The sequence below is a fragment of the Numenius arquata genome, chromosome 11 (assembly GCF_964106895.1).
Source record: "Numenius arquata chromosome 11, bNumArq3.hap1.1, whole genome shotgun sequence".
Classification (NCBI taxonomy): Eukaryota; Metazoa; Chordata; class Aves; order Charadriiformes; family Scolopacidae; genus Numenius; species Numenius arquata.
Genome location: NC_133586.1, coordinates 17,497 through 31,843, shown reverse-complemented (window position 1 = coordinate 31,843; position 14,347 = coordinate 17,497). Strand labels below are relative to the sequence as shown.

Genomic DNA, 14,347 nt, shown 5'->3' with positions numbered 1-14,347 from the left:
CTTGGGATGTGGACAGCTAGAACGGACATATGTTCTTCTGTCCCATGTGAACTCTGGCTCTGCATGAAAAGCCAGTGGTGCTCAGGAATAAAGCAGGTTGGCATTCAGCTGTTCATATAGTTGAAGTAAGCTTTTGTTCAAGAATCATCATCTTACACCTCCTGTGTTTTGGAAGAAGCAAGACCAGACATTGCTGAGAGCAAAGGGTGTTACGGCAGTGGAGGGAGAATGATGTGTGAACCGAGACACGGGAGCCATAGACTAGTCCTGTGAATGCGGAAAATGAGCCAATGCCAACATGGCCAATATCAATAATTGAATTTACTAGGTTACTCCTGATGTGTTAAACTAAATCCGACAAACTGTAGTATGCTGTAATGTAGTACAGTTTAAAGAAGAAAGACTACTCTTGGGATTGTCATGGGGAGTTAATGCTCTTGATACATCATGTGACTCTCAGGGTCATACTGATTCATCTTTTCTCCTCTTTTTCTCTAAAGACGTTTTTTTCAGGCTGCCTGTGAGGTTCCTGAATTGCAGGATAAATTTAATATTGATGAATATTCTGACTTGGTCACTCTCACTAAACCAGTTATTTATATTTCTATTGGTGAAATCATCAACACACACACTGTAAGTATACATCGGTCACAGTCACTCCTTATGAACAGTGCTTAGAGAGAGAATGCTGCTTCTGGCTGAAATGCAAAGTTACCAAATACAAGGCTGAAAGTTGTCTCTTGTAGTGTGCAAGAGCTTGTTGGTTTATAGAATTAAGTAATTTGATTGTGGCTTCTCCAAGTTTATTTTGCAAGTATTTGAGTATGTGGTATTGGCACAACTTTGAATGTTGATGTTGCTGCTTTGCAGTTCAGTGAAATAAGATCTTTTTCTAAAAGATGCCAACTCAAAGTAATGTAATTTTTCTGTCTAGAAAAGGATGTACAACTAACAACATAAATGTTCTTTCTGCTCATCTAGTTGCTCTTAGACCATCAAGATGCAATTGCTCCTGAGCACAATGATCCAATTCATGAGCTGCTGGACGATCTCGGAGAGGTTCCCACAATTGAATCCTTAATAGGTGGTGTAGTTTATTGTACTTCAGAAATATGTGATACTGGCTTAGATGATTTGAAGTGCATTAAAGAAACTATCTAAGGAATCATCAGAGGTTGTTTGGGAGAACGCGGTCTAAAACAGCAGCAGATTTGTTCCATGGCATTCTCCTGGACTGCAGAATTTGTTACCCCCCAAAAAATTGGGGTCTTTCTCCTCCCCAGCCGCTTCACCTCACCCCACTCCAAAAGTTTCTAGAAGGCAAATGGATATTTTGACGTTTTTCTTTGTTCCGTTATGCTGGAGCCATTTTTCTCTGTGTGTGTGTCACTGTCCCAGCTTTTTTGCAAAGATTTGTCCTCCCTTCTGGACATCTGTATGCATTCCTTTCAGAGTGCTGTAGTAAGGGTATTAAATGACGTGTGTATTAAACAGACACAGTTTTTTGGCTCAGTTGCCAACGAGGCCTTCTCTTAGTTTGGAATATTCACTCTAGCGAGGTCACAGACATAGAAGAGGCATAGTCATATTTTTATTTTTATAGTATTTTTGGGAGGTCAGCTACTCTTCTCAGTCAAAAGTGAGATGCTGAGATACAGTCTGGAATACACCTGCCTCTTTGAGGTATACAAGCTAGTGATTTTGTGCTGCCTTTCTGGACAGTTCATTCTCTCAGTTTTGTGAAGAGAAACTCTGTAATGTATGCAAGGTGATGTTTTTAAAAGCTATTTGTGACTTTTGAAGTGTTCTTTTGACAATATAGGAAACTAGTTTTCCTGTGGCCTGTTACGTAGGGAAAACTTATAAAGCTCTGGCAATCAAGAACGTAAAGAATACAATTTAATCTATAAACTCTTTCTGTTTGGCAGGGGAAGGATCTGGCAATGTTAATGACCCCAACAGGGAAATGCTAGCAAAGACTGAGGTTTCTCTCACGCTCACTAATAAATTTGATGTTCCTGGTGATGAGAATGCAGAGATGGATGCGAGGACGATTCTGTTGAAGTAAGTGAGGGGGTAACTACCTGCTATGTTTCTCAAGAGAACGAGGAACCTGAATTTTCACAGTTAATCTGAATGTGAAAATCAGAGAATCAAAGTGGAACATAGGAGGTTCCACTCAAATATGAGAAAAAACTTCTTCACGGTGAGGGTGACAGAGCACTGGAACAGGCTGCCCAGGGGGGGTGTGGAGTCCCCTTCTTTGGAGATTTTCAAGACCCGCCTGGATGCAGTCCTGAGTAACATGCTCTGACATGCTCTGGGCAATCCTGCTTCAGCAGGGGAGTTGGACTAGATGATCTTTATGGTCCCTTCCAACTCTAAAAATTCAGTGAAATTCAGTGAAAGTGTAATTTGAACAAACATGGGACTGTTGCTCCAAATTCACTGAGCTTGTAGCCATGCCCTTTCAATGCTGCTCCTGTTAGTTCTTTGTCACTGTTGAATTTGTCGTTCTTTAAAAGACTATCTTGGATGGTTCTGGACGGGAAATCTACCAGAAAAGAAAATTTTCTAGATGTGAGTGAGTGTGATAGCAGCAGTTGGATTTTCCTGCATGTGAATAATTTGTAAAGATAGTTTTAAATAATCCATAGCATGTATCAAAACTGAGTTTTAACTCTGAAGTCTATTGATGTAAAATTTACATGAATCGATATTTACGTTGCCTATATAATGCCCCGTGCAAATGTTTTCAATAGCATACGTGTGACATACGGAAATTTTAAGGGTAACTAAACATCTAGGATATGTGAATAACGCTCTGTTGCTATGTTTGCTAGTTCCTATAGAATTAGCTGCTTTACACAGCTGTTGAGTGGATTATGTCTGTGTCCTGTTAGCAAAGCGGGAGGCGATGGTAACGATACTCTCCCTGTAGCTTTCCCTTGTCTGTGGGAGATGTCTTCATAGAATGTTTTTCCTGTTGCTGCTCTCTTTTGGTTTATGATGCGGTCCCCTTCTCACTGCACTTGCTGTCCCCCAAACCTGACTTAATAGATGAAGACTAATAGCCTTTTTGGGAAATAGAGGTGTTATTTGCATAACGGAAAAAAGCAATAGACTGTCGGGGATTTCATTATTGTAAGACTCTTTATTCCCAGGGTATTTAGTACTAATATTGACTCCTGGCCAATTTTAAGCAAATCCCTGTTGCTGAGATGTATAGAGCAGTCACCTGACATTCAGATGCATATTTACCTGCTCTGATGCATTCCTGCTCAGACGCTAGATATTTTAACTGAGAATTCTTCAGGTCAGCTTACACTTGGCCTAAACGGACCAGTGATCTCCCAGAAGAAAATCTTGTCTCAACACTTTAAAATAACTGGGCTTCTAAAAAGATACATCAGTATTTCCCTATCCACCAGAAGAAGGTGGCATCGATTTCAAAAGTAAAAAATTTGCCAGATGTGCTGGTAGTCATCTAAGTTGTGGGTGATGAGGAAGATACGCGTGTGATGTGCTGTGTGTTATGCCAGAAGTAATTCCAGCCCGACTGTGAAGTACTGAAGGTGTTACTTGGTTTCATGGTATGTCTCAAGGACAAGTGGGCACTGGCGGTCATTAAATCACAGGTGAGATCAAGGAACAACACTGTCTATCGCCAGATTGGAGTCAGGGGTCTGCTTTTGGCTCAGTTACCGTACACATAAGAAAATAGTCTGTGGAGATTTATGATACGTGTTACAAAGCAACAAAGTGCGCTTCTGGATGGATAATATAAACTTTTTCTGGCTGCACAAATTCACTGTTGCTGCTGCCTGCTTTACCTTTCACTTTGGAATTGCAGCTTCTGTGGTCCACATGGCAGTGCCGGGGCTGCCTTGGAACATATGGGGTATCGTCCTTGCTGCTTGAGGGGTACTGGGGAGCAGATCCTATGTATGACATAGAGGAACCTTTCAGGGAACCGGTCGCTGACAACAATGTCAAAAAAAGTAAAGTGCTTCTCAGGGTTCTGGTCTGCTGTAGCTTATGACTACCTGAGCACGCATCCAGTGACAATCTGACTTTAGGTAAATCACAAATGTTGGTATTACTGAGTAATAGAATAGTATCGAAGGTCTTTCAGTTTAAGGTTTTTCCTCCTATTCCCCTTGATTTCTTTGCAGCACAAAACGTTTAATTGTTGATGTCATCCGCTTCCAACCAGGGGAGACACTGACCGAAATCTTGGAAACACCAGCTACCTCAGAGCAAGTATGAAGTTGTTTACCTGTGTTCTTTTTAGACTAGGAATTTGTCATCTGTCCAGGTAGATGTGGGTATACTCAGGAATCTGCATTTATGTATTGCACTGAAGCTGTCTCTGCTGATGTTGGAGCAGAGTGTAACAATAATGAGGGGAATATAAGGGAAATAAATTGTATGTGTGGTCTTACTCTTCTAGAAACCAGAGAAACTAGTCACTAGAAACTGTTTATCTGAAAGACCATTGTAAATGGCAGGTAGGCTTCCGCTGGTTCCCATATGCGGAATGTGTTCATTAAACGTGGATTCATTGGAGTCAGTGTGGGAATGACAAAAAAAACCCTCTTTATTCTGTGTTCTGCCAGAGGTCAGACAATCTGTTTCTTGTTGTTACCTTGAAATTGATCTGCTTCTGAACTTATAATTTTTGGTTTTGTTTTTCTAGGAAGCAGAGCATCAAAGAGCTATGCAGAAACGGGCCATTCGTGATGCTAAAACTCCAGATAAGATGAAAAAATCTTTGTCTGTAAAGGAAGATGGCAACTTAAATCTTCAAGAAAAAAAAGATAAAATCAAGATTGGCCTAAAGAAGTTGGCAGAACTGGGAACAGTGAATGCAGAAAATAAATATCAGGAACTAATCAATGATATCGCGAAGGTATGCCAACTGGTGGCTTCCTAGTAATCATAGTGGAGTTTTCCCAGAGTTCACAGCATTGTGAAACTGGCATGAGTTTTCAGGAGGAGTACATTTTGTAGTAGCTAATTTACAGACATGAAGCCTGCCTTTTGCTGCAGTGTTTCCACCTCTTGGCATTTGAGAAGTCCTTTATTTTTATAGGATGCTTGTGTTTTCTCAAATGACCATGTTGCCAGAATCTCGAGCACAGGATCACACAGAATCACAGAATTGTTGGGGTTGGAAGGGACCTTCAGAGATCATCTAGTTCAACCCCCCTGCCAAAGCAGCTTCACCCAGAGCAGGCTGGACAGGAATGCATCCAGGCAGGTTTTGAGTATCTCCGGAGAAGGAGACTAACTTTAAGTTAGGAGACTAACTTTAAGGAAAACCCTTGTAGCTTGGAGGAGAAGTCCTGATGTGTGGTACTTTTTTTTTTCATTCCTGCTCCTTTTCACTAATTTAAGTAGTGCATCTCCAGACTTACGCACACAAGGACGTTTTGCCCGTAACTTAAAGACATCCTAACCATTATTTTTGTTTAAATGTACCCATTCAAGAATATCTAAATATTAAGGAGGGAGCTAAGATATATTAATATCTTAATATATTAATATCTCAATATAATATTAATATATATTAAATATAAAGGAGGGAGCTAAGGAAAACTTTCAAAAGTCATCTAATACTGCTGTACATTGCTATGGTGACAATGTATTTTCTATCACATCTTTACCAAAAAACTATTCAGGAAATGTTATGTCTGTAAAGTGAATTAAGTAATGGCCTTTAGGGATCCAATTAGAATTAATCGTACTGTCATCACAGAATCTTCTTGGTTGGAAGGGACCTTTGAGATCGTCGAGTCCAACCACAAAAAAAAACCAACCAACCAAACCAAAAAAACCACCAAACAGCAAAACAAAACCAAAAACAAACCCACAAAAAACAAACACCCACAAACAGACACAAACCAACAATCTCGGGCACTAGAGCATGCCCTGAAGTGCCACGTCTACGCATTTCTTAAATACCTCCAGGGATGGTGACTCCGCCGCCTTCCTGGGCAGGCTGTTCCAGTGCCTGACCACCCTCTCAGTAAAGTAATCTTCCTAATATCTAATCTAAACCTCCCCTGCCCCAACTTCAGACCATTTCCTCTGGTCCTGTCATTATTCCCTTGGGAGAAGAGGCCAACACCCACCTCTCTACACCCTCCTTTCAGGGAGCTGTAGAGGGCAATGAGGTCCCCCCTCAGCCTCCTCTTCTCCAAACTAAACATGCCCATCAATATGTATCAAAAATGAAAACAGAAGTTGACTTGAACCCGTCATATTTTTTGTCTAGATATTAAGGTATCGTATGCTTAAAGACGGCTTACTAACAAAGAAAGATAAGGAAGTCTGTGCGCTGCTATGGTTATAGAGCTTGATTTGTAAGATGCCTTTCCTACCCAGCGATGGCAAAAATTGTTGGCTGCCTGTAGATCACATACTATTGGTGCCCACTCTAGTCATTGCAACTAGGACAGCATCGAAGTTTGAGAAAGCAACAAAAGGTTCAAATCAATTGCTGTGTAGAGCTGGTTAATTACAAAAATAGTCAACACAGAGAAGAAGTGGTGACAGTTAAACTGGGGCAAGGGCAACTGAGGGCTCCAGCTCATAGCATGAAGTGAGACAAAGCAAAATCCAGTGGTGCGATTCAAATACTTTGCTCTGAGCTTGAGCAACTGGAGAGCTCAAATGCCTGTTAAGTGTCTGCCTGTCTTTCTCTGCGGTACAGGATATCCGAAATCAGCGTAGATACCGTCAGAGAAGAAAGGCAGAGCTGGTGAAACTGCAGCAGACATACAACGCCTTGAACTCCAAAGCTACCTTTTATGGGGAACAAGTGGATTATTACAAAAGCTACATCAAAACCTGCTTGGATAACCTGGCCAGCAAGGGCAAGTATGTATCTCGGAACCGTGCAGTGGCCCTGGAAGTGTTTCTTAAAGAAAGCACGTGTAGGTTGTTGCTAAGAAGAATCATAATGCCATCTGCTCAAAGCTCCTCTGCCAAGCTCGTTACCACAGTGATAGTTCTAGGAAAAGTTCTCAGCAGAGGTGAGGAAATACGGGGAGAGGGCAGTGCCCCAAATGGGGTCAAATAGACATACTTGAAAGAATTTTGGTTCCTCTGGGAGAGGGAAGATACAGAGTCAGTGGGAATGAAGCAGGTTTCCCAGGTAATGTGCATTTTGCCGTCAGTCTGCCTTGTCATCCTTTCTAGGAGCAGAGAATCAAGATAACGTAGTTATCTTCAAGGAAAGCATTGATCATGTATTGTCCTCTTTTGATCCTAAATGGAGTCAGTTGTCATAGTGCAAGACCATCCAGATTTTCCTGGAAAAAAAATAAAAAGTCTTCCTCCCCAGTGAAAACCGAGGCAAGAAAGTTGTTGAGTAATCTCAGCCTTTTCTCCATGTCAGTTGTCACCAGATCCCCTTTTGCCTAGGGATAGATGGTACTGCTTTTCATGAAGTACCATGTGGTTGTAGTTTGGGGGTTTTTTTCATTGTGGGTGTGGGTTTTTTTTTCCTGCAGTATAAGAGTTACAGTAGAAAATCAAAGATCTGATCTGAGCTACAAGTGCCTGCTTAGATAAACTCACTGGTAGAAATCCATCATCTATCAGCTGCGTTAGTCACAGTTGATTAGCTATAGTGGTTCTATCCCCTTATCCAAATAGGATTAAATGTTTGCTGTCCAAAATCTCTTTAGTCGTTTAACTGATCATCTCGTTTGTTTGGGTTTTTTTTCAGAGTCTCGAAGAAACCTCGGGAGATGAAAGGCAAAAATAGTAAAAAGATTTCGCTAAAATATACAGCAGCTCGACTTCATGAGAAGGGAGTGCTTTTAGAGATCGAGGACCTGCAAGCTAATCAGTGAGTTATCTTTTTAAAAATCTTTAGAGCTAAATAACCTTCTTGGAGGAAAACAGGTATGTTAAATTCTTGTCTCTTTCTTCAAACCAGTTTAGGTGCTAGCAATTGAGGAACAGGAACTCTGAGATTTGTTTGAGATGGTGACAGATTGTCTCGTGATTTTGTTCTTGGAATTTAGCATTGTTGGTCGACTTAGCTATTAAAGCTGAAGGAATTGCTTTGGCAATCTAGGCTGGTATCTCTAGAGCCAAGACACATTGCAAGTTCTCTTTTTTTTTTTTTTTTTTTTTTTTTTTCTTTCCCCCCCTGTTTGAAGTGAAGCAGGTCTTTGATTGAAGAGTGTAACAGGATTTAAATGTGACATCCTCTTCTCACCCACCCCTTCCCTGTCACCCCCAGAGTCATGGGAGGGGTACCTCCTTGGAACTGGTACTATGGTTAATAATCTCTCACTGTTGAAAAATGAACCTAATGCTAGATTGAGTTTGTCCAGCTGCAATTTGCTAGCCTTTAGAACTTGGTATATCTTCTGTGGAATATAGAGAAGCTGCCTGTTAATAGAATTTTTTTCAACCCTGAATCATATTTGGTACTTTACACTAAATGTGGCATGGATGTGCACCACTAAAATAGACTGTTTGGACTGCATGGGCTAAATTACCGTATTTCCTGCCACGCTTGTGTGAAGGTACGATCTACTGGACATAGAATCTGTTAGGCTTCCACTCATTGGTATATTGAGTCTGGTTGGCTTTTACGGTCTCATTCCAAATGGGGATACAGAAGAAAGAGTTAAGAATAGAATTCTTAGAAATTTATCTTCAGATTTCTTCTCGTTTATTCTCTTCCTGTTTCAGTAGGAATTATGTGTTCAGTAATGAACTGTGGTTTTTCATAGGTTTAAAAACGTGATATTTGAAATCAATCCAACAGAAGAAGTAGGAGACTTTGAGGTAAAAGCAAAATTCATGGGGGTACAGATGGAAACCTTTATGTTACATTATCAGGTAAGAACTGTCCTATTTAATAGTGACATATAAGTTCTGCTTGCCAGACTCTTCATCAGCATGATAATGACATGTTTTCTGCCTGAACAGTCTGAAAAATGCTCTCAAAACAAATCCATTTGTTGCAGGCAAAACAGATGCAAACGGGGAATTCAGACAACTTCTGTTTCTTTACGAATGAATGGCTGATATCAGTCTGTGTTCTCAGTTACGCTTACGTGTACACACACAAAGCGAACGCGTGTGTTTTCAACCGCTTCCTGCTCCAGCAGAGAGATGAGGAGCCTGTGGCAGCAGTCAGTTGGGCTTGGATGTGGTGGCTTCAGTCAGCTGTGACTATTGGTGTTCTTTCTGCCACCCTACGCTTACTGATTTCTTCAGAAATGCAGTTCTTGGGGGTCCTCAGCCTTTGTTTAGGTCAGGCTACCGAACAGGCATAATGACTGACCTTTTCCCAAATGGTTCCCTGTTCGTCCTCTCACACCATTGCTGTTGGGCCTGGTGTCTCTGTCCCCTTCTTCCACTTCTGCCCGTGCCGACCCCCCACCCAGCTTGGGCATTGTTAGGTCTGTTAACCTTGGGTGCCTCAGGGGTCTCGAAATGGGTTGTGTGCAGGAGCACCTTGCATTTCTGTAAGTCCATGCCCCCCGGCTGGGAGGGATGGCTGCCTTGCACAGGCCTCTCGTGTGCTCCGAGTGCCCCTGGTTTGTTCTGGTCCTAATATGTCAGAGCTGGTCACAAACTTCTCGGTTCATGGGGCTGCTCGAGGTCACTCAGGCATGTGTGTGGCCATACCACTGTGCCTTTGTAGCACTGCTTTGCAGAAAGAGCAGATATTCCGAGAGGACAGCAATGAGGGAACTGCTGTCTGTCATCCAAGTATAGCATTAGCAGTGGCATCAGTTGAAAAGACTTGCAATGCCGTTGCCAGAATTTTTAGAGAAAGCAGCAGAAGTAGCTTTATGGTTGTTTACTCCAGCATCACCGAGGCTGGACAGGAGCAGGAGCCAGGTTCGGATTTTGGGATGTACACAGCGTTTCCCTGAAGTAGCACTACCTGAACGCCTTCTCCAATGTGTGCTGTTCAAGAGCAGGCTTGCTGAAAGAAATTAATTGTTGAGATAAATGAGTGCAGGGAGTCCTATTGCTCTGTTGGGTGCATCGCTGGGAAGAGCAAAGTGTAACTAGAAACAGTGCCTACATAAACAAGACTGAATCAGCATCATGTACATAGTCCTAACAGAGATATTGTTTCTTTCTCTGCCCTAGATTGCAGTGCTGTTGCCTTAGAGCAACTTTATTTTTCATGCAGTACTTTTCAAGCAGATCTTTAGCAAATCTCTCATTTTTCTGTTTTATGCCATGTACTTTGTGATAGATAGTCCTCAAAAACCTACTGTACCACAGGGTCTTCTATATTCTCTATAAGCTCTTGAGAATTCCGGGCTCATAAAGGTATTCTCCCAGGTATATTCTTCTCCCAAGTCACAGGTGACAGGACTAGAGGAAACGGCCTCAAGTTGCGCCAGAGGAGGTTCAGGCTGGATTTTAGGAAGAATTTTTACACTGAAAGGGTTATCAAGCATTGGAATGGGCTGCCCAGGGAAGTGGTTGAGGCACCATCCCTGGAGTGTTCAAAAGATGGGTTGACATGGTGCTGGGGGACATGGTTTAGTGATGTTTTTTATGGGTGGTTTTTTTTTGGTGTGTTGTTTTTTTTTTGTCAGAGTTAGATTGATGGTTGGACTAGATGATCTTGAAGGTCCCTTCCAACCTAGATGATTCTGTCATTCTCTTTGGCAGGACCTTTTGCAGCTGCAGTATGAAGGCGTTGCGGTCATGAAGTTGTTCGACAGAGCAAAAGTGAATGTCAACCTTCTGATCTTTCTTCTGAATAAGAAATTTTATGGGAAGTAACCAGCCTTTGCCAGCAACTGTGTGAAAGGGGAGATGAGTAGAAACCTGCACATAGAACTTGTAATGACATAGCTACATATCAGTATATGCCCATGCTGTGCTAAAATATATCAAATGTATTATGAAGGAGGACTTAAGAACCTCTTGTGAAATGACAACCCTGAATGAGTCTGCAGGGAGTTGGTTTCTTGTTTATTTATGATCCTCGTCTTCAACTTTGAAGGTCCCCTGAGAAGCAGTTCATTTAGAATGTGTTTTTACATGGCGCTGGGGATTAAACTAATGTTAAGAGTATATTTAGAGCATCTGGATGCTTTATTTGCCTGTGTGCTTCATGAAGCTTGAATTCTTGTTGCCTGTGCAAAGAGAAAGCTGGCACTGTGCAGCAGTTGGTTTGCCTCTTCCTGAAAGCAAAAAAGGGTTGCAGATTGTATTTGGACTCCAATTATTCTCTAACAGCAGTGACCGAAATAAAAAAATGTTTAAGGTCCGGGTTACACATTTGTTGCAAGCCAGTTCCCAAGATAGAACTACTGCAGTCTGGGGAATTAGTAAACGTCATAAATGACTGCTGAACTATTAGTGGTTATGTACTATAGCCGCATAGCATAGCTTTAGTGTCTCATTTTTCTTGATTTTTTTTTTCTGTTTATCAAACTGTAGTAATTTACAAACGGCCCCTTAAAATAGAGGGACTGTGGAATGTATTTACTAGCGCTACAGATGAAAAGAATTTGGAGTAGGAGAGGGAAACTTAAAAAATTTCTTGAGACATGTTAACTTTTAACGTTGCTTGCAAAGCATTTGAAATGTAAAAATGACTTTTTTTCATTTAGAGCAATGTTCTATGTATCTGATGCAATAAACATTAGCCGCTACCTGCAGACTTGTCAAAGAAAGACGACTATCTTAAATAGGTTAGCTTTTAAAAAGTTACATTTTTCTAGCTATACTCAAGTTCCCCTTTCTTTTACTACTTTGGTTTTTTTCACCATGGTGGTGGGTGTGGGCTGTTCTGCTATATACAATAAAAATGTTGAGACTCTCAAAAAAAAAAACCAACCCCAAAACAAAACCCAAACACCTTTTTAAACACTTGGTTGCTCCAGCTCTCCCCCCAGTTTTTTATTAACATCCTTATTTTTTTAAAAAGGCATACCTCCTAATTGCAAATTTCAAGTTATTCATAGGTCACTGGTGGTGTTCACTCAGATTACTGAGTTTAATTAAACTGCTTTATCTCTAATCTACACAGACCTAGTTATTTCAGCTTAGATCTTTTTTCTCATAAAAGACACTTGTAGTATTTGAAATGGCTACATCCCTAAGGATGACTTTTCCACAGTCCTTTTTGGAAGCAAGTATTTATTTCAACCTGCTGGTGTCTAGAGTGTAATCAAACATATTTTAATGTTGGTGCATGTGCGGTCCAACCCAGTAACAAAAACTACTTACCAAACCCAAGAAAGATCTTTGTGGTCTAGATGTTCTGAAACAGAAATACCTCAAAACTGAATTTCCACTGAAATCTGATGAAGAGGTCTTAAATGGGATAAAGGTCTTGCCCTTGTTTTTTTTGTGTGTTTGTGTTTTTTTTGTTTTGGTTGTGGTTTTTTTTTTCCCCTGCCTCTGAATTTGCTGTATTGTAGAAGGACCTAAAACATTAATTCCTTTGATTTAGGGATGATGAGAATAATGGTAGAACATTATAAAATGATTGTTAGGAAAATGCGGCTGTACTCTGCAAGCTCTTGAGCCACAGGGCTTGATCATCCCCTCCCCCCCTTTTTTTTCTTTTTTGTTTTTTAATGAATACTTTTAATACTTTTCAATGTCTGCCAAATAAATTTGGAACAAGGTAATGAGGTATAATGAGGCCTGTGTAGTACCCATGGGCTACTCACATCCTTACTGTGTGATTTAGAGTAATTCCCTTGTTGCCTACACCTATTGAAAAAAACAGGGTTTTGTAAAAAATTGAAAAAAAAAAAAAAAAAACCCCAAACCAAAAAAACAACAAATGAGTTCTTTGAAAATAATCTTAAAAATGGGAATCTACTCCTTTTAGCTGAGCAACAGTATGGAACTGTGGAGTTGACTTTTTTTTTTTTTTAAAGGAAAGCTTTATTAAAAGACCCAATATCAGCACTTAATTATATGCATTTTGTAACTTACTGGTGGTTTAGCTTTGCTTGCTCCATTACACCGCTGTATTTACCATGGGAGCAGCTACAAGTACAAAGCGTGTCTTATTTCTCTCCTGGTAAAATTGGCCTTTGTAACTCATGTCTAAATAAAAAGCGGTTTGTCCCCACGGGCGCTCTGCCGTCTCCTGACGGCAGCACGTACCGCTCTCGGGGGGCACGGCCAGGCCAGGCCCTCCTGGGTGTGGGGACAGCCCTGGGGGGAGGAAGCACAATGGGTGACACAACACAGCCAGGGTGGAGGTGTGGACCTCACAAGGTCATCCCTGCCCTGTGGCCCTCCCTGTGGCCATGTAGCACCTGAAGGGACCTCCCAGAGCGCTCCAGCCCCATCCTCGTGGAAGAAGCATGTGCCAGTCCTCAATCGTGTCCTACTCTCATTTAACAGCAGTGTCTTTTGGTTCGGCTGGGGTATACGTCAAGACCCTCGCAGATGCTGCTGCCACCCTTGCACTGCACTGGGGTTCTCCTTGCCAGTTGCTGTGGCTCTACAGTGTCCCTGTGGCCACCAGCTACCCCAGACCCTGCCCCAGAGCCAGCAAACGCTGCCCCAAAATGCACCAGCCCCAGCTCCTGCCCGAGTGCCCCCAAAGACTTGTCCAAGGGCTCCGAAACACCCTGGACCCTGACTCGGGGTCCCCAGTGCCTACTTCCAGACATCCCCAAATCCTACTCCAGGTCCCCAGACCTCCCGAGGTGTTTCCCCATGGCTGACACCCACTTCACTGCCCTCAGGCCCTGCCCGGGGGGTGGCATCTGTGAGAGGCTGCGCTCAGGATCAGGGGGCACCTTGGCCTTGCTGGCAGAGCCGGTTGTCCCCCAGGGCTCGTGTAACACCCCCACCTCCCTGGACAAGACAGAAATGTGTTTGGAGTCTTTGTCATGAGTCTTTGTGTGATGAGCATGAGCCTCAAAAGTTGACTTGTTTGTCATGGCTTGTACAGCCTTCTCATCACGGCTCTGCCCACAAGTGCAGGTGCACGCTGCCAGTAAAGCTCTCCTTTAGCAATAGGGATTCTCCATATGGGAAGAAATGTAACTCTGAGCCAGAGCACCTTGAGAAACGCGAGAGATACTGGAATGAGGAACCGCTGCCCATAAGGATTCCTCATATGACTGAACGGAAATTTCAGTTGACAACGTATATCACCTGAGATTACGCCAACACTACTGTAGTGCGCATGCGCAGCTCCCAAAGTGCAGCACCTGCTTTAGATCGCGCAGAAACGCCCTCCCCGGCCCCGCCTCCCGCCCCTCCCGGCCCCGCCTCCCGCCCCTCCCGGCCCCGCCTCCCGCCCTCTCAGGCCACGCCTCCTGCTCCTCCCGGCCACGCCTCCCGCCCGCTCGGCACCTCTCCG

General features: G+C 42.5%; 1 protein-coding gene across 1 annotated transcript in view; it reads left to right on the top strand.

Annotated features, from left to right (window-relative positions):
- Nucleotides 1–12,930, top strand: part of IQGAP1 (IQ motif containing GTPase activating protein 1) — a 70,514-nt gene extending 57,584 nt beyond the window's left edge. Inside the window, exons 30-38 of the mRNA XM_074156245.1 lie at nt 501–633; nt 982–1,084; nt 1,929–2,064; nt 4,176–4,263; nt 4,700–4,912; nt 6,719–6,885; nt 7,739–7,861; nt 8,760–8,868; nt 10,672–12,930. Coding sequence (XP_074012346.1) covers nt 501–633; nt 982–1,084; nt 1,929–2,064; nt 4,176–4,263; nt 4,700–4,912; nt 6,719–6,885; nt 7,739–7,861; nt 8,760–8,868; nt 10,672–10,785 — 1,186 coding nt within the window. The 3' untranslated portion in view covers nt 10,786–12,930. The remainder of the gene's footprint in view (nt 1–500; nt 634–981; nt 1,085–1,928; nt 2,065–4,175; nt 4,264–4,699; nt 4,913–6,718; nt 6,886–7,738; nt 7,862–8,759; nt 8,869–10,671) is intronic.
- The last annotated feature ends 1,417 nt before the right edge of the window (nt 12,931–14,347 follow it).